The 18,918-nt window shown below is 44.4% G+C and overlaps 1 protein-coding gene across 1 annotated transcript in view; it reads left to right on the top strand.

Annotated features, from left to right (window-relative positions):
• Positions 1 to 16,161, top strand: part of atp2a2b (ATPase sarcoplasmic/endoplasmic reticulum Ca2+ transporting 2b) — a 30,476-nt gene extending 14,315 nt beyond the window's left edge. The window contains exons 6-24 of the mRNA XM_074689875.1: positions 1,543 to 1,623; positions 2,312 to 2,397; positions 3,167 to 3,322; positions 3,456 to 3,597; positions 3,958 to 4,124; positions 9,199 to 9,287; positions 9,430 to 9,532; positions 9,790 to 9,921; positions 10,289 to 10,408; positions 10,495 to 10,713; positions 10,840 to 10,963; positions 11,074 to 11,285; positions 11,473 to 11,693; positions 11,778 to 11,980; positions 12,562 to 12,647; positions 12,797 to 12,930; positions 13,146 to 13,263; positions 13,373 to 15,365; positions 15,993 to 16,161. Of these exons, the coding sequence (XP_074545976.1) occupies positions 1,543 to 1,623; positions 2,312 to 2,397; positions 3,167 to 3,322; positions 3,456 to 3,597; positions 3,958 to 4,124; positions 9,199 to 9,287; positions 9,430 to 9,532; positions 9,790 to 9,921; positions 10,289 to 10,408; positions 10,495 to 10,713; positions 10,840 to 10,963; positions 11,074 to 11,285; positions 11,473 to 11,693; positions 11,778 to 11,980; positions 12,562 to 12,647; positions 12,797 to 12,930; positions 13,146 to 13,263; positions 13,373 to 13,645 (2,666 nt within the window). The 3' untranslated portion in view covers positions 13,646 to 15,365; positions 15,993 to 16,161. The remainder of the gene's footprint in view (positions 1 to 1,542; positions 1,624 to 2,311; positions 2,398 to 3,166; positions 3,323 to 3,455; positions 3,598 to 3,957; positions 4,125 to 9,198; positions 9,288 to 9,429; positions 9,533 to 9,789; positions 9,922 to 10,288; positions 10,409 to 10,494; positions 10,714 to 10,839; positions 10,964 to 11,073; positions 11,286 to 11,472; positions 11,694 to 11,777; positions 11,981 to 12,561; positions 12,648 to 12,796; positions 12,931 to 13,145; positions 13,264 to 13,372; positions 15,366 to 15,992) is intronic.
• Positions 16,162 to 18,918: the final 2,757 nt, after the last annotated feature.

Below are 18,918 nucleotides of genomic sequence, written 5' to 3'. Positions count from 1 at the left end.
AGGTGGTGAAGAGGAGGCTGTTTTCTACCTGCTCTAAGGCTAGGGAGGTTTTCTAATGAGTTCAAGTTTTAGGAGCCTCCTCAGGGCTCTTACTCTTAAATATATCCCGATACTGCTGTTCCTTATCTCCTGTGTCGGCCCTGCTGCTCTGCTTTCTCATGTCCTTCACTGTCTCCTGTCAGTTCAGAGGGATCCAGTCTGAAGACAAAGGTGATGCTGAAAGCGCTCTGACAGCGTCTGGTCAAACACACCACCAAATTTGGTCATGTAGCTGAAGCATTATGGCTGGCTGTGAACCCAGGGTTATCATCACATGTTGTTTACAGGAGTCTGGCCCCTTTGTTTTTGGTGACTGGTATAGTTACAGAAACACACTTAGAAATCATTTGATGTGTCATTTAGCTTTTGAAAGATTGGCTCATCCTGGTGTCCGTGTCCTAGACTCAAAGAAATGGTGGGAATAAAAGGAGTCTGCATGCTGGGACACATCCCTCTGTTTGAGCTTGTGTGATGGAGAACAGGTTTCATGCTTCAAACAGGAGCTCCCATCAGTCCCCCTGCCTCAAATCCAGCCACACGTTTGCATCTGATCAAAATAGTTTTCCCATTTTTGGATGTGTGTTTAGCAGGACTCATCTGATCCCTCTACTCGTTCTCTCTTCCACTAGTCCCCCCCCCTCTTCCTCTCCACTCAGAAGGGCACAGCAGAGCCTGGGCTTGGTTTACATGTCTGTCACCACTGTCCGCAGAGGGATCTGTTGAGAGAAGCTTTTACCTTCATCCTGTGGAGGTGCCTGAGCAGCAGCCTCAGCGGATATGAAATGATGTGAAAGCAGTGCTGAAGGGTTTTCAATCCTTTGATATGGATCTGACTTTGTAAGACATGATGAGTTTCATCCTTGTGAACTCAGAAGAACGTCAGAAGAACATCAGAAGCAAACATCTGGAAGCCCATGGTCTGTCACACCTCTACGGCTGATCAGCTGAGCATGAAAATGTCTCATCAGCGCTTTGTAAAGCTCAGATCAGATCTGCACAGTGTGTGAAACCAGAAGAGACCTAATGACTGTCAGCAGTTTCAGAGGGATTAATGTGCTCTCTGCAGAGGAAACACTTGTTTGGGGCCGAGTGTATATTTACATTAGTTTTAGTGAGGCTTACTGAGGCCATGTGTTAGTGGAAAGAATGAGCAGGGCTCTGTGTGCGTCCCGTGGGGAGAGGAGTGGGACATTAATCACTTTTGAGCATATGACTTTTTTCAGACACTCTCCAGAAAATAACTGGGGTTTGATTATTTTATCACACTCATGGAGAATGAGCTGGGATAGCAGAGTGTTTGAGTGTCTCTCTCTGGTAATTCTCTTTGTTTATTGTTCTTATTGTGAAGTGTTTTCCTCTCCATGACCGTTGTCTCCTTTTAGACCTGCTCTTCTCCATGAGGGACCTAGACCATTTAACACCTCTCATCCTCAGACAGGTCCACAAACCCACTGTAGACACAACCACTGACATATCTCTGTGCTTTGTTGTCTCTGTCCACAGTTGGTGATAAAGTGCCTGCAGACATCAGGCTGACTTCTATCAAGTCCACCACCCTGAGGGTGGATCAGTCCATTCTTACAGGTACAAATGTCATGAACTGCTAATTCCTCTCCGTCGCTTAACTTCCATCATTCCTTTCCAAATATGAGACATTCTGCACTAATGGATGGAAACTTCTGAGACCGACTGTCCTCCGTCGATCAACACCAACACAACAAGACCATCTTCTCCTTTTGAAGCTATGCCCTTTTCTCACTCTGTTGTTATGGCTGCTCATTCAGCACCAACACAAAAAGACACGAGAGATGAAGAGGAGAAGTGAATGGATGAATCTCTAAATAGAAGATGAAGAGAAGTGATGTAGATAGAAAATGTTAGGACAATGGAGAATTTGAGGCTGTGAAATGCTGTGGAGAAGAGGCCTATGTGAATGAAGTCTGGAGGACTGGCGTCTGTCTCTGCTGCCTTAATTGGAAGCAAGTTTCCTGGGATATTTTGGTGTTTCAGCTTTTTTTTCCTGCTCACTTCCCTCCCCTTTCATGGCCATATGGTTTGTTAAACGCTCCCTGTGTTAGTCTGAGCGTAACAGAGCAGACCCTACACAGCTGATTACACACAAAAAAGGCAAGGTGCATGTTCTCTTCAGATACGTCTAAAGGCAGTGCTGTGTTTAATGCTCCTGCTAAGTGAGACTGGTCCACACAAGCACACCTGCCCAGGTGACTACAAAGAACCAGGACTAAGTCTTTAATGTTTCATCCCTCTGCAGGAGAGTCAGTGTCTGTGATCAAACACACCGACCCCGTGCCTGACCCTCGGGCCGTCAACCAGGACAAGAAGAACATGCTCTTTTCTGTGAGTGACACACTACACTCCTCAGTCGAATCATTTCAAATACTTTTCGGGCTCTGATCTCCTCTAAAAAAACTTCCTCTTCAGCTGTACCCTTTTTAACCAACCAGTGTTTTTCATATTCCCCTGTCATCGAAATGGAGGTGGCATATCTGGATTTGATTATCCAAATCCAAAGCTGGACTGAGTTTAGTATATGTGCTCAGTAGCAGTAGCCCTCAGTTTCCCTTTTGTTGAGAGCATGGTGTATGTGGAGCTCAGAGATGGAGGAAGAACAACATGTTCTTCTGAAGATGCCTGCTGCAGCCTTTTTTCTCTTTTCATGAGGCTTGATTATCCACAGTAGGTCTGTTTACACCATTATAATAATAAAAAATCGACTAATACTCCTTCTCAAGCTGGTTGTTACTAAATGCTGCATGTGTCTAAAAACTCTCCCCAGCAACATTAGCATAATGTTTGTCGCTATGATACTCAGAGCATGCACTGTCCTTCAGACAAAGCCAAAGAACAAAGACTTACAGCTGAGCAATTAAAGATGCTGACCGGCAGCTTCCAGCTCCAGAAGTTTGCTTCAGTGAAGATCTGTCCGAAGCTAAAAATGGTTTGGTGGATCATGACACCCGCCTTTGCTTCTGCTGCGTGTTGACACTTGTTGAATATCCTCTCTGTTTTTGTCACACACGTCTCACAGGACTTGCTGGACTAGTTGCTGGGAAGCAAAAAAAGTAATCTATTTTATTCTGAATGCTTTTTTGGATCCCATCCTCAGGGCACCAACATCGCAGCAGGTAAAGCTGTTGGCGTGGTGGTGGCCACAGCTGGAAACACAGAGATTGGTAAAATCCGAGATGAGATGGCATCAACAGAGCAGGAGCGCACACCGCTGCAGCAGAAGCTTGATGAGTTTGGACAGCAGCTATCAAAAGTAACGACCTGTGTTCATTTATTGTCACGCTGTATTGACCCTCCACTGTTCAAGAACAACATCACCCTCACTTCTTTGACTCTGATGAACTGGTTCCTGTTGACACAGCTGACCCTGTTCTGTGTGGTTGCAGGTGATTTCACTGATCTGCATTGCTGTGTGGATCATTAACATTGGACATTTTAACGATCCGGTCCATGGAGGCTCCTGGATCAGAGGTGCTGTCTACTACTTTAAGATCGCTGTGGCTCTTGCTGTTGCTGCCATCCCTGAGGGTAAGCTGGGGAGCTACACACACACACACCTCATGAGACCAGGAAACACACCTCAAAGATCAGGGCCAGATCTTTTATGAGAGGTCTCATTGCTGGTCTATAATCCAGACTCTTTCAACAGTGGGGTCTGACTCAGGTCGCTGCCAGGGCTGGTTAAAGCACCCTCCTTTATGTGGCTGTGATGTTGTTGTTTTTTTTTTTTTTTTGTTGTGTTATAATTCCTCGTATGCAGAGTTTATGCATTCCCATTACCTGATGAAATAAGCGAATATGAGTAACTGCCTCTCTGGAGCTGCTAATCATCTGTCCTGGGTGTCTTAATCCCTCTTTTTTTCCTCGGGTGCCTCTGCCTCTCTCCAGGTCTGCCAGCTGTCATCACCACTTGCCTCGCTTTAGGAACACGGCGCATGGCCAAGAAAAATGCTATAGTACGCAGTTTACCATCTGTGGAGACCCTCGGCTGTACCTCTGTCATCTGCTCTGACAAGACTGGGACTCTGACCACTAATCAGATGTCTGTGTGCAGGGTGAGTGATGGCTGAAGCATGGCATCAACAAAGAGGGGACCACGGACCTGTACTACTGCTGACGGTTTCATAGCTGATCATTGTGTGATCTCTGTTCATTCATAAATATGATATAAATACAAACTCGCGTCTAGAATAAGGGAAGGTTTGGGTGGTTTTTGATGGTTTTCACACTTTGTTGTGTTACCTGCTGATGACCAGTCAGACAACAAGGCAGAAAATGTCTTCATTGTAAAAAGCTAAAGCACACATCTCCATCGCAGAGAGTTAGAAAATAACTTATCCAAGGAAAACTTAAAATGACCATTTTTATTTTACTTGGTCAGACTTTGTCCCCACATAAAGACAATTAAAATCTAATGTTCCCACTCCATTACTTGCTGTATTTCTAGCACAGGCTATCAGCTGTCATTGCTGTGAATGCAGCAATGCATTCACAGCATATGTTCTTCTGTGACAAAAAAAATTATTGCTGTGAATGCAGCAATGCATTCACAGCATATGTTCTTCTGTGACAAAAAAATTTCTTCTTCTTCTTCTTCTTCTTCTTCATTCTTCCGCCCGCTTTTTTGGACCGCTAAAACTCCGACAAACTTCAACCGATTTTCACCGTTCAAACTTCAAAACGTGTGTTTCAGTGGGGACAAGGGGGCTATGACTCTTCAGAAACTTTTCACAAATACTTTCCGAGATATTCAACGATTTACAAAATTTCGGTCCCATAGAAATGAATGCGAAATTTTCAAAATTTCCTCTCTTCAGGACATTTTTTCAGCCTGCTTCAAACCCTCCTCATTCAGTCATACATTCAGCTACAAACTCCATTCAAACTTCAAAATATTCAGCTATATTTTGGCTTCATTCAGTGGGTTTCCATAGTTTCCTAGCATTCATAGTTTCTTCACAATGACCCTTCAAAGGTCATGATGCATTTCAGCTCTTCGAGCCGTTTAACATTGGTGTGTATTGGACGGAATGTTTCGGCTTAGAGTGGGAGAGGGGGAATTGAAACCTGGAAAATTTCTGGGTAAACTGCTCTTTTGGTCACAATTTTCGCTCCACATAGGCATATTATATGTCAAAATGGAGGAGGGCTTGTCCTGCTTCTGACAAAGTGTTTTTTAAAGCAAAAGGATGGAGCACTTTTTCACAAAATGGCCAACTGTCATGAGAAGTTAAAAAAGATCCCCATATACCTCCATGTTAATTCCTGTGGGGTTTTCTCAGAGATCAGTAAAATTTCCCTCATCTATCTATCGCTCTTGTGGGTTCGTTTCTTGACCTTCATGCATGAAATTTAGATCAACAGCTTCCTCTGGGTCTCAGGATTCCTACGGTGTGTTCATTTTTATTCTAGCCCTCACGGTTTTGGCAAGGTGACAGGAGATTCGGACTCTTGCTTTGCCACAAAATCTTCAGAAGATTACAGTAACAAGGGCAAAGTTGTGCACCTGCACCTGCTGCCCTTAACGAGCTGGTCACCGTGGAAACCTTTGATCTCATGCAGCTGTTTATAGTAACTCATCAAAACATTCAGGAACAAAGACAAGCATGTGTCTGTTAATTTATCAGTGATCACCAATGCAAAATCTGGCTTCAGAAAAGCCTCAGCAGACAGGTTTACATGATCAAACACACACACACACACACACACACACACACACACACACACACACACACACACACTCACACACACACACACACACACACACACACACACACACACACACAGGGCAGAAAGTATCACACTTTAACAGCATATGACTTCCATTTCCCTGAGTCAGCTCCTTATTTTCCTAGATTTTTTTCTTTAAATTTAAATTCCTTCCTTTAATTCTTGAATTGATTCAGCCATTCAAACTTTTAAATCCAATTTTAGATCACACTGATTCATTCTTCATCATCATGATTCTTTTTGTCAGAATTGCAAGCACCTTTACACCCTGATTTCAAAGGGAATGTGTTGGGAATCAACAGACTCCACCAGCTCTCTGATGGCAGTTGGTAAACAATGATCACCATGGCAACATCTGGCTTCAGATGGGCCTCAGCCTACAGGCTTACATGGTTAAAAAACTCACACACAGGACACACAGGATTACATTTTAACAGGGTTTAAGATAGCCAACTTACATTTACCCTCAGTCAGCTCATTATTTCCATCAATGTTCTTTAAAATTTGATTCATTCCTTTAATTTTTGAATAGACGCAACCATTTCAACTTTAAATTCATTCATCCATTCAATTTATTGTCCATTTATTTCCTTTCATCCAAGAGTTCATGGCAGGCTAATTCAGCATTCTGCATTAGCAGTTGAGTGCAAGCTTTTACAGGACTTCTTTACACAATTTTCAGACATATCCTCAGTCATTCATGATCAGCATTCTGCATCAGCAGTTGAGCACAAGCTTTTAAAGACTTCATTCAACCATTTTAAGACACATCTTCAGTCATTCATGTTCAGCGTTCTGCATTAGCTTTTCAGTGCAAGCCCTGCATGACTTTATTCAACCATTTTCAGACACATCTTCAGTCATTCATGTTCAGCTTCTGCTGTAGCATTTCAGCGCGAGTTATTTAAGACTTCATTCAGCCATTTTCAGACATATCTTCAGTCATCCATGTTCAGCATTCTGCATTAGCAGTTCAGCGCAAGCTGCTTCAGCATTCTGCATTCACAGCGCAATTTCTTCAGAAATTGCTTTTCTAGTTTAAAGTGGGCTTCTTAACCTTTAACACTCAGCTTACTACACTTAGAACAATGTTGACATTGCTGCTTATCTGCCCTGGTTTCATAGTAACCAGTGTCACTGTAAGAGTAGTTGTTTTGTTCTCTATTTAACAAAGGAGAGTGCATGGATAAAGTACCAGGGAGGTATTATGACATCTTTAGAGTGACTGTTATGTGGTCTCCAATGAGGAAATACCAAACAGAACTGACTGATCACCAACAGGTCACCAGCCTCTGTTAGGAGGCTGAGCATTGATCCTGTAAACATGAAATGTGTCTCAAGCTCAGGAGTCTTTGCTCGTGTGTTTGATCCGTCAGTTTCTTCAGGTCACATGACCCCAGTACTCAGAATTAGTCCGTCTAAAAGAATCCTAGCTGACATCCTTCTTTGCCAAGTGCAACTGATGAGCACTCAGTGAAGAGACAGAAGCAATAGTCTGACTGGATGTGTTGATTCAGAGTTAACTGTTGATTGGGTAAGAGTGGATTTCATCATTCCATTAAACATATTGAAATGACACCATTAGTTAGACAAAGAGCGCACAGATCAAATCATTCATCTCCCTCTCCTATAACATCAGCCTAACCTTGACTAGATGCCACCAAAACAGCTCTGATTCAACAGCTCAGACCTAACTGTGAATCTGATGCTGTGCACATGGGGTGAGCACCGTGGCCATTAACATCCTCTCCCTGGGGTAAGAGCCGTCCCGGGAAGCAGGGACAAGGTCTGCAGTGCAGAGGACGCCGGTTGCTTTAAAGAGGGAGAAAAATGTGAGAAAAGTCTAAAAATAACTGTTCCCATATATGGAAGGAGCAAGGGCTGAATCCTCCCAACATCGGAGCACTCTCCAGCCCAAACTTTTCAGCCTGTGATGAAGCAGCCATCACAGCCTCTTGCTGACAGCCTCTTGCTGACAGCCTCTTGCTGACAGTGTAGATTTGTTGACACTAAGCTCGGCTGACATTAAATAGCTGATACTGAATAATGAAAGATTTCATTCAAACAGAATAAGCCTCAAAATGCAAACCGTCCTCATATTCATTGCCCCATCTCCTCTGAGCAGTGGTATCAGACTCTTTGAGCTATCGTAGATTTAATGTTTGTGGCTTGTTTTCATCTGTAGGGTTGCTCTGAGCTCACTCATTCACATAGACTCTCGGTTTTATGACTGCATGGTTCCCCTCTTTCTACTGCTCCATCCCTCCATTTTTCACCGTGATCTCCTTGACCATGTATCCTGATTCTCTTCTGTTTACCCTCCTGTTCAGGCAGCGTGCTGATCAGTATGCAGTAGTAAGTCACTTGCAACAGAGCCAGTAGTTGAGTTGCATAACTAACCTTGTGTTTAGAGATTCTCTCCCTCTCCTGTTTTTTTTTGTTTTTCCTCCCTATCTTTTCAAGCACATTTAAATTGACAGTGATGTTCAGTGGTTTTGGCCTCATTGAGGACGGCTTCATGTTCTGGTCCTGGCTGTGTGACACACACTGACTGAGGCTCTGTGGCCTGATGCATCAGCAGCAGCAACTGTCAGTAATGCAGAATGCATGTCATTCTTCCCTTTGTGACCGGTACCACAGCTCTTCCTGGTCTTGAGATTGGGCTGTGGGAAGTGAAGCCGTTAATGCCAGCCCATCATTTTATTCACATATATATCTATTTTTGTCCCCTCTGTGTCTTTGTCCTACCCCCATCTGACTTTAAATTAATGTGATGCTTTTAAAGGTTGTGTCCGTGTGATTCACAAACACGAGTTTTTGCAGCAGGTTTTTTATTCCTGTCCTTCTGTTTGGGATTTAGCCTTGGTTGCCAACACCATAAGCATAAGTGTTCTAATGCTATTGTTTGTCAGAAAAAAACCTATGGTTTTACTCCTGAAAGGAAAACCCGTAGATTTATGTCGTCGTCAATGAAGGAGACTGTTCAGGCTCTGCTCCGTTTGGCTACATCAGGTTATTTCCGCCGTACAGTGATGGATACAGATCCAGGGTGCTGGCGAAGCGTGGCTCCACACAGGGGGATCTGTGTCTGCCTTACTGTAAGATGACATTTATTGACTCACCACAGCACGGTCCTCTGTGTCTGCTTTGGCTCAGCATGTCTTTATGACACTCTGTCTGGTCTCCATGTTCGCTCATGGTTTGGATGGGAGTCTGCTGCCACCTGCTGGGTATAGTGCCCATTGCAGATACTTCTTTGTTTGGGAGTTGAACCAAAATATGCATCAAATATCAAGTTTGAAAAATGGAAAGTTGACTGTTGAAGCCTGGACTCCTGTTTTACCTCCAGAGCAGAAACATGTTTAATGCTAACTGTGTGTGCTCTGATTATGTGTGTAGATGTTTATCCTGGATCGAGCTGATGGGGACCACTGTTCACTCAAAGAGTTCACAGTTTCTGGCTCAACCTATGCCCCAGATGGAGAGGTGTAAGTATTCAGATGATCCTGTTTGTGAGCACTGCATTAAAACATTTAAACTGTGTGAGCATGGATTTAAAAAAAGCATGAGAGGTTCACCACTTTTTCACTGAGCCTGTACCGTGTCCTCACCTCTAGCTCTCACCCTCAGGTTCCAGGACGGCAAACCAGTCAAGTGTTCCCAGTATGATGCCCTGGTGGAGCTGGCCTCTATCTGTGCTCTCTGTAACGACTCCTCATTGGACTATAATGAGGTCTGTGGGCAATCTGTCTGGCATCCTTACCACCCTCAAATCCTCAGGAGCTGGTTTGGCTCCATCCTTAAGATCTGGCATATTTTGTTTAATCTGATTTTTAATCACCCGCTCGTGTGTGTGTGTGTGTGTGTGTGTGTGTGTTGTGTGTGTGTGTGTGTGTGTGTGTGTGTGTGTGTGTGTGTGTGTGTGTGTGTGTGTGTGTGTGTGTGTGTGTGTGTGTGTGTGTGTGTGTGTGTGTGTGTGTGTGTATTCAGGCTAAAGGTGTGTATGAGAAGGTGGGTGAGGCCACTGAGACAGCGCTCACATGCCTGGTGGAGAAGATGAACGTGTTTGACACGGACGTTAAAGGCTTGTCAAAGATAGAGAGAGCAAACGCCTGTAACTCAGTGAGTAAACTCCAACACCAGCACAACTCCCTCTGACCTGGGCTAACACACTGGTATGGTCCCTCTGACCCAGTACAGACTTACACACTGGTATGGTCCCTCTGACCCAGTACAGACTTACACACTGGTATGGTCCCTCTGACCCAGTACAGACTTACACACTGGTATGGTCCCTCTGACCCAGTACAGACTTACACACTGGTATGGTCCCTCTGACCCAGTACAGACTAACACACTGGTTTGGTCCCTCTGACCCAGTACAGACTTACACACTGGTATGGTCCCTCTGACCCAGTACTGACTTACACACTGGTATGGTCCCTCTGACCCAGTACAGACTAACACACTGGTTTGGTTTTTCCTGTAGGTAATCAAACAGCTGATGAAGAAAGAGTTCACGTTGGAGTTTTCTCGGGACAGGAAGTCCATGTCTGTGTATTGCACTCCCAACAAGGCTCGCTCCTCTGTAGGAAAGATGTTTGTAAAGGTAGAGCATGGTTGTCTTAAGATGTTACATCATCCCCAGTTTGTGTTTCTGCTCCTGTGGATCCTCATCCTCCTGTTTGCACGCAGGGTGCCCCTGAGGGTGTGATTGACAGGTGCACACACATCCGTGTGGGCAGCAACAAGTTGCCCTTGACGCCTGGCATCAAAGAAAAACTCATGTCTGTGATCAGGGAATATGGGACGGGTAGAGACACGCTGCGCTGTCTGGCTCTGGCCACCAGGGACAGCCTCATGAACAAAGATGACCTGGTGTTGGAGGACTCCACACGCTTTGTAGAATATGAGGTGAGGTTGATGTGGTCTGTCTTTCTCACATGGCCTGATTTCCTCTGAGCAGCATGTCAGCTGTGGTCTGAGTGGAGGAAAGCTTAGTTCTCTGAATGTTGCCTCTTTTCTTCCACCAACATTCAGACTGATCTGACATTTGTCGGCTGTGTGGGCATGCTGGATCCTCCCAGAGCAGAGGTGGCAGCCTCCATCAGACTGTGCCGCCTTGCAGGCATCAGAGTAATAATGATCACTGGAGACAACAAGGGTATGAAGTGCACGTCTGCTCGGAGAGAAAATTTCCCACTCTTTGAACACATGAACCAAGTTAACCCAAGGAAGCATTCAGGAGTAAACATTCTCTCGTTTGTATCTCAGGGACAGCGGTAGCCATCTGCAGACGAATTGGAATTTTTGGAGAGGACGACGACGTTTCCAGCATGGCATTCACTGGCCGAGAGTTTGATGACCTGTCACCTGCTTCTCAGAGAGAAGCTGTGGTCAAAGCCCGCTGCTTCGCTCGTGTCGAGCCCTCACATAAATCCAAGATTGTGGAGTATCTGCAGTCCTATGATGAGATCACAGCTATGGTGAGGGGATTGATGAACTGATCTTCCTTAAAATGTGCTTCATCAGGAAACAGCAGTTTTCTCTAAATGAACAAAAAGAAGGGACAGAACCAAAAAACTGGGGTTATCTTAAAGTAAAGGTTGATTATGAATACACAGGTCCTAAAATGTCACCTCACTCTCTCCTCTCTCCCCCTCTCCCCCTTAGACTGGAGATGGAGTGAATGATGCTCCCGCTCTGAAGAAAGCTGAAATTGGTATCGCCATGGGTTCAGGCACAGCTGTAGCCAAGACAGCGTCTGAGATGGTGCTGGCTGACGACAACTTTTCCACCATCGTAGCTGCCGTGGAGGAAGGCCGAGCCATTTACAACAACATGAAACAGTTCATCAGATACCTCATCTCATCCAATGTTGGAGAAGTTGTGTGGTAGGAGTGGTTGGATGATAAACACTCTCCCTGCTCTGTATATGTGGTCTCTTAAACACACGGGTCTGCTTCTTTTACCTGCAGCATCTTTCTGACAGCTGCTCTGGGGTTCCCTGAAGCTCTCATCCCCGTTCAGCTGCTCTGGGTCAACCTAGTCACAGATGGTCTCCCTGCCACTGCTCTGGGCTTCAACCCACCAGACTTGGACATCATGAGCAAGCCACCTCGTAACGCCCGGGAGCCGCTCATCTCAGGATGGCTCTTCTTTAGATACCTGGCTATTGGATGTAAGCTACTGCTGCTTCAGATGCTATGAGTGGTTTTTCATTCAGTTACTTTGGCTGTTTCCTGGTCATCATGTTAGCAAAAACTTGGTTGTACGCCTGAAAGTCCCTGCAGGACCATTAGATCTATCCCCTCTATTCAGGATGTAAAAACACAACCTGATCCTCTGAACAGCCCTGTAGCTGTCACACACATCAGCAGATCTGCTGACTCTATAGGTCTGATGTTCCACTCTGGCTGTGAAACAAGCACCCAGCCTGTGGACACTCGGACCTTTCTGAAACTGTTCTCTGCTTTTTTCACTTTGTGCTCTGTGATCTGAGCTGTGCAGCTCATTGATGGGGGTTTAGCTGCATGTTTCTTCCCTCAGCTCATGTCTGTTATTTACTTTGGCCTCATTTTGAGCACGAGTGGTCAGACAGTTTAAAGTCAGAGGAGCAGTTAATTCAGTTTCAGTTCAGTTGAATGTATTTGTACACCAATCGACCCCCCCACTGTAATCAGTGCGGTCATCATCCGTCTCTCCTTCAGTCAGATCTTGGTGTTAGACTAACGCCTACTCTGCTCTGCTCTGTATCTGTAGGTTATGTTGGTGCTGCCACTGTTGGGGCTGCTGCCTGGTGGTTTGTTGCAGCTGAGGATGGTCCAAGGATCACTTTCTACCAGCTGGTATGAGCTCCAATCACATACCGGTCATCAATTACCGTTTCATAAACTATCCTGAATTTCCCCTCGGGGATAAATAAAGTATTTTCTATTCTATTCTATTCCTCACTGTCAGCTTGAATCAGTCTTCTTTCCCTCACTCGTTCCTGTAGAGCCACTTCCTGCAGTGTGGTCCAGAAAATCCAGACTTCGAGGGTCTGGATTGTAAGATCTTTGAGTCCCCTTACCCAATGACCATGGCCTTGTCTGTGCTGGTCACCATTGAGATGTGCAATGCCCTGAACAGGTACATGTCTGAATACACCTCCACAGCAGTTTGATCAGATCCTGCTCTGTGACTGGGGTCTACACTGCCCCCTCAGTGTCTGCTGTTTATCTCCTTTTGGCACACACTGCTGCTGCTTTGGCTAATAAAGCTCTCTGCTGCTTTGGCTAATAAAAGTGCACATGTCCAGGGGAGGAGTTTTTAACCAACACGTGGGTTTGTCTGTTGTTGCTTAGCGTGTCAGAAAACCAGTCCCTGCTGAGGATGCCTCCCTGGGAGAATGTGTGGCTGCTGGGAGCCATCTGCCTCTCCATGTCCCTCCACTTCCTCATCCTCTACGTGGAGCCTCTGCCTGTGAGAAACTCCTTGTCACGTTTTGTTTCTGTCCTGTCCAGGAAGGGTCTGTTTGAACTTTTTGGCTGGGGATGTGTTTGAGGTTGAACCCTATGCTCCTCCCCTACAGATCATCTTCCAGATCACCCCTCTGAACCTGACTCAGTGGCTGATGGTGCTGAAGATTTCTCTGCCTGTCATTCTACTGGACGAGTTCCTCAAGTTTGCAGCCAGGAACTACCTGGAGCCGGGTAAAGAGCTGGAGAAGCCCAGCGGCTCGAAAGGCTGCTGCCTGTCTGCATGCATGGAGGGCATCTCCTGGCCCTTCGTGGTCGTCTCCCTCCCTCTGGTCCTCTGGATCTACAGCACCGACACTAACATGGCCGACATGTTCTGGTCCTGACTGACTTGAGCACAAACTTGACTTCTCCACCCCCCACCCGACCTCCTCCACCACCCCTCCACCACCATCACTACCCTCCATCCTCCTCTCCCTCCTCCCTCTCCTTGCATTCCTACATGTGTGTGGTTAGCGTGTGTGCATTTGTAGAGTTAGTGTGTGGTTGTGGGTGCGTACCGTGTGTATGAGAAGGACCAACTTTAATCCACAAGACCTAACAATAATTTAAGGAGTTAACATTTAGAAGTCATCTGGTTTGAGTGGGGAGGGCTTCAGACTGCGAGTGTTAGCCGAGCGTCACTCCTGTAGCTGTTAGCTGGATTCAAAGAAGTATTCTGTGGCCACACTTATTATTTCCTCTTTGTGTCAGCACTGCCTTTAAGCTTTCTATGTTTTATGATTTGTCCTATGTCACTACAGACCCTTCCCCTTCAGAAACAGTAGGTCTAGATCTCTTCCATGACTTGTTCTGTACAGCATCTGGATTTTATGTAATTTTTTTTAAGGCCTTGTGCATTTTTTTTTTTTTACCAGCGTGGCTTAAACATTCCGCAGCCTTGATTTGTTTCCTGATGTTTACCATTGTGTCTTCAGTATATACACTCAGAAGTCTAACAGACTGGCTCTGTGTGGAGGACGGTGACGGAGAAGGTTTGGGAGTGAATGATCCAATGCTTAATCTTAGAAAACTTACAAAAAAAAAAGAAATCCTGCAAACAGAAAGCTGCAAGTCCTGTGACCGAGCATGAATCCTGTGTGCTTTCTCATTTTAATTCTACTTGTTTTTCCTTCCAGCCCCATGTTTAAGTTGAAATAAACCTCAGAAATGTGTTTTTTTACCAAAATATTGAGAAGAAGCCAGTTTTTCTGCACCGAGCGGAGCACAGCTACCTCAACATGATAAAAAGAGTTTTTGTTTTTGCTCATCTCGAGATGCTTTTGGTCTTGCTAAGGAGCACCATCTGAGGTGTGCCTCTATTTGCTTGTGCTGAAAACAAAGAGTGAAATTGGCCTCCCTCCTCCTAACATTTTTAAGATAAACTTTGTTTGTATTGATTTTTGACAGTCTCAACTTTATTTGTGTCTGCCTTGGAGACGAACCCGAGTGGAATTGACTTCTGTTGATCATATCTCCGTGGCATTTGATTCAAAGGATGGTAATAATAAAATTGATGAAATAAGAAAATCCTAAACCAGAAAGCAGTCTAGATGAACTTGGATTAAAAACCTCAAATGTTGTTTTATTTTTTACTCCAAGAAGAAATACACTCATACAGCCTTTGAATCAAAGTGTTTTCTGTCTTTCTTTAATAAACCGCTGAGGTTGACATCAATCCAGTGTTACGTGCTTTGAATACTTGAATCTTTTCAATCATGTGAATGCTCCAGTTCACTCTGCACAACATGACAGGCAAGAGATAACTTCCACGCAGAGATCTTGTGAATATTTGGCTTTTCTAGTCTTTAATGTTTTGGGATCTTGGCCTGTTTTGAGATTCTGACCCCAGAGGAAGAGTAAAAAACCCTGAACTGACTACAGTTCTGATCTGAGCACCACCCTGGCTTTACTTCATGTGGGGCATTTCCACACTCTGGGGACAGAAAGCTCCCCTGAAGCATGTGTTTGGGTTTGGCCCGGTATTTTCCGCACTGTGTTTGTGTTCCACTTAACAGCTTTGTGCTTTTCTTCCTCAATGCCTCCACTGGCTCTCCTGTCACTTGAGTGAGTATCCGTTTTCCTTCGTTCACACGCAAGTCACAAACAAGACAAGAACATACTGTAGCATGTTGGACCAAAGAACAGGCAGCCTCTATCATTTCACATGGTGGCAACAGAGCTTGTTTTGTTTTTCCTAAATGGGTGTTCTATGCACTTCATGTGTCCATGCATTTAGCCACAATCACAAGTACAGCCAGGAACAGACACAGGTGACCATGACAGGGATGACCACCCTCCCTGCCCCCTCCTGTGCACACCACCATTTTTTTTTTTTATCTGTCGTAGCTTTTCTACGAACAATACACAAAAATGTAACAGAGCATTATGTAGGAGCGCTGTTAATTAGTTACTTGCTTTTCATTTTTCTATGATGTGAAAAAAAGGGTTAACTCAGGGATCTTAGATCACCCAAGCACAGTGCTGAAATAAATAAATATTCACATGTCACAAGGGACCACAAGCCTTTGTTCTGAATGCCACTGTGTGCTGCTCCTGTCACGCCTTCCACACTCACAGTCACAGACCAGGATGTACACATAATGTCATGCTTGGAAAAATGAAGTATTTGAAGTGTTACTCAGACATTTCTGTTGTTTTCTTGATCTGATAAAACTTGTCTTTGTCCCCCAGGTTGGCTCTCATAAAGCCTCTGCAGATCTGCAGAGTCCACAACCCAGCATGTGTGCTCACTCTGAACTTCACACACCTCAGACAACATGGTGACCAGCTGTGTGTGTGTGTGTGTGTGTGTGTGTGTGTGTGTGTGTGTGTGTGTGTGTGTGTGTGTGTGTGTGTGTGTGTGTGTGTGTGTGCGCGCTTGTGCGCTTGTGCAAGCGTGTGTGTGTGTGTGTGTGTGTGTGTGTGTGTGTGCGCGCGCGCTTGTGCAAGTGTGTGTGTGTGTGTGCGCGCTTGTGCAAGTGTGTGTGTGTGTGTGTGTGTGTGTGCGCGCTTGTGCAAGTGTGTGTGAGCGCTTGTGTTCGCATGCTTGGGTTTGCCTGTGTGTGCCTGTCATTGCACAGACAAATAGAGGACATTTCTTTGCAGTTAAATGAGAGTATCAAAAGGTGCAGTATGCTCCTTGCACCATCCAACAAACTGCAGCCACACACATTTCCTAACACACATATACCTCTGTGTGCAGATGCTCTGTCAGCCTAATATTCCAGTTTGTGTGTAGGGGACTTCCCTGGACGTCCCTCCTTGCATGAAGACCAGCGTCCATGGTATCTTTGTCACGTAGAGAATTGTAGATACACCAGGCCAAATGGTCTTAGCTGTACATCAGTGTACAAAAACGTTCATGCATGTGTTCCAGCTGTATGTAGGCTTTGCAGTTTGTGTTTATGGATTCTAATGTGTAATACTCAAAGTACGTATAGAGATGGATTTAACAGATATTAGGGAATCACTGTTTTTATGGTAAGGTTTGGGTAATTTGCACAAACACCAGGTGGAAAAATGCTGAACTTGACTGTGTTCTGCTTTAGTTGACTTTTTTTTACTTTTTCCTCCTGATCACTGATCTGTTTCCTTCATGATGAATTACTCTCTTGCAATGAGGACAATGGACTTACACTTTGATTCAGTGATAACCCTGCAATACAACAGTGCTCTCCTCTTTTCTTATTATCTTTGCAGTATTATTATCATCATATATCTTTAACAACTGCTGTAAAACTGTGATCCAGTGTGAGGGGAGGCCTCTTACAGACACGTGGTGTAGGAACATTATTAAACATATGTAAAGACTTGATCATTATTAAAGAGTAATAATGATTGTACATGCATTACTGAGGTTGTGGTTTCAGGTAAATAAAATAGTATATAACTTGAGCTGTGTCATTCTGCTTTACTTTCACTGCAGACTCCACACCAATCCTCATACAATAACTGTCAGCAGGGCGAGAGAGAAATCAGACATAGTCCACAAAGACCTTACCAACCATTAAATGTTCTCACAAGAGGGTGTTTGTTAGTCCTTAAGCCTTAAAGAGACAGTGTGGTTAAGAATCTACAAGTCAGACAGTATTTACCACAGACCAAGGACACTAACTCAAAAAAAGGAACTCTAAAGCTCAAACCCTCAGCAATCAAATCTGAGTGCAACTTTACAATGACAACACAGGGCAAATCAGAAATGACACAGAGCTTTAAAGAGGAGTGAGAAGGTAAAGGGAATAGTTTTGAAGAGGACTGGACACATTTTATTTCAGGCTCACTTGATCGCAGGATGTTGAACAGGATAATGGGACCTTTTTCTAGATGAACGGTAAAAACACACTAGGCAACCTGTTTTTATTTTTGTTACCATTGTCAGTGTTGTTACTTTGGTTACTGACAGTTTTGTTGTTTTAATAATAGTTTTGTGTTGTTATTACTGTTGATGTTATTGTTAATTTTTTGCTTTTTTTGTTGTTATTGTTGTTTTCATTTGTGTTTGTTTGTTGTTTCTGTTTGTTGTTGTGAGTGTTTGCTGTGTGTGGGTATTAGTTGTTGGTTGTTTTTGTTGTTGAAGGCTTTGTAGGGCAGAAATGATGTCGATCTCTTTTTTTTTGACACACACACACACACACACACACACACACACACACACACACACACACACACACACACACACACACACACACACACACACAGGGTTAGCAGTAAACCTCCTGCCTGGCCTGGGACTCTAAATGATATGAAAGCAGCACAAAATGACTTGGAGATATTACAGGTACGTATCTGATTATTTATCCCCTTCTGTCGATGACTGGATAATACTTAATGAAAATCTTATCATCCAAAGACTGTCATCCTTCTCAAAACTCAACAGGTTTTGTATTTTTCGGAATCTAGTTTAAATGGACTGAATATTTGTTAAAGCTCACTTTGTTTCTTCTCTCATTTTAATCTTTACAAAGGAATCTTCCCATCGTCTGTTTTATGCGTTTAACTGCTTTAAAAAAAGAAACTGAAGAGCTGAGCAGCAGGATAAACACCCAGTGTATCTATTGTATGAGCTGTATTTGGTTAGAAGCTAAATGCTGTCTGTAAAAGGCGGTCCCCATTCAGTAAAGAATGGTTATAGATCAGAAAGGAGACAGAAAACTAAACGCTGTAAATCAAATGGATACTTTCTTTAAAAGCGACTCACACTTCCATCTTTCGCCACCAGGTAGCAGCGTCGGGTTACCAACAGCAGCAACGTTCCGCATGTTTTATAACACCTGCCTGACAGGTACAGCCTGCTGCTTTTAAAGTAGCCAAGAGGACAAATAATGCATGAATGATCCTGGAATAATAGTTTATAAATTAGGGGGCACACTGTTCACACACAGGGAGCTCTATGGAGAGCTGAGAGGAGCTGAGCCGCTGATAGATCTGTGTGAGCTGGGCCCCATCACTAAGCACAGAAACACAGTCAGGATCAGGATCAAATCCACCACAGCTGCACATCTCTGAGTCGGTGTGCCGCATATCACAGTCTGTCCCCGCTTCTTAACGCGGTCTCATGATGTGCGCGCTGCGTGCAGCTGCTCTGTCTCTTTAACCAGCAGGCTCTCTGTCTCTCTGG

Source organism: Halichoeres trimaculatus, unplaced genomic scaffold (assembly GCF_033239565.1).
Source record: "Halichoeres trimaculatus isolate MK-OKI-2021-1 unplaced genomic scaffold, fHalTri1.1 fHalTri1_scaffold_16, whole genome shotgun sequence".
Classification (NCBI taxonomy): Eukaryota; Metazoa; Chordata; class Actinopteri; order Labriformes; family Labridae; genus Halichoeres; species Halichoeres trimaculatus.
This window is presented reverse-complemented; position numbering and strand designations above follow the sequence as displayed.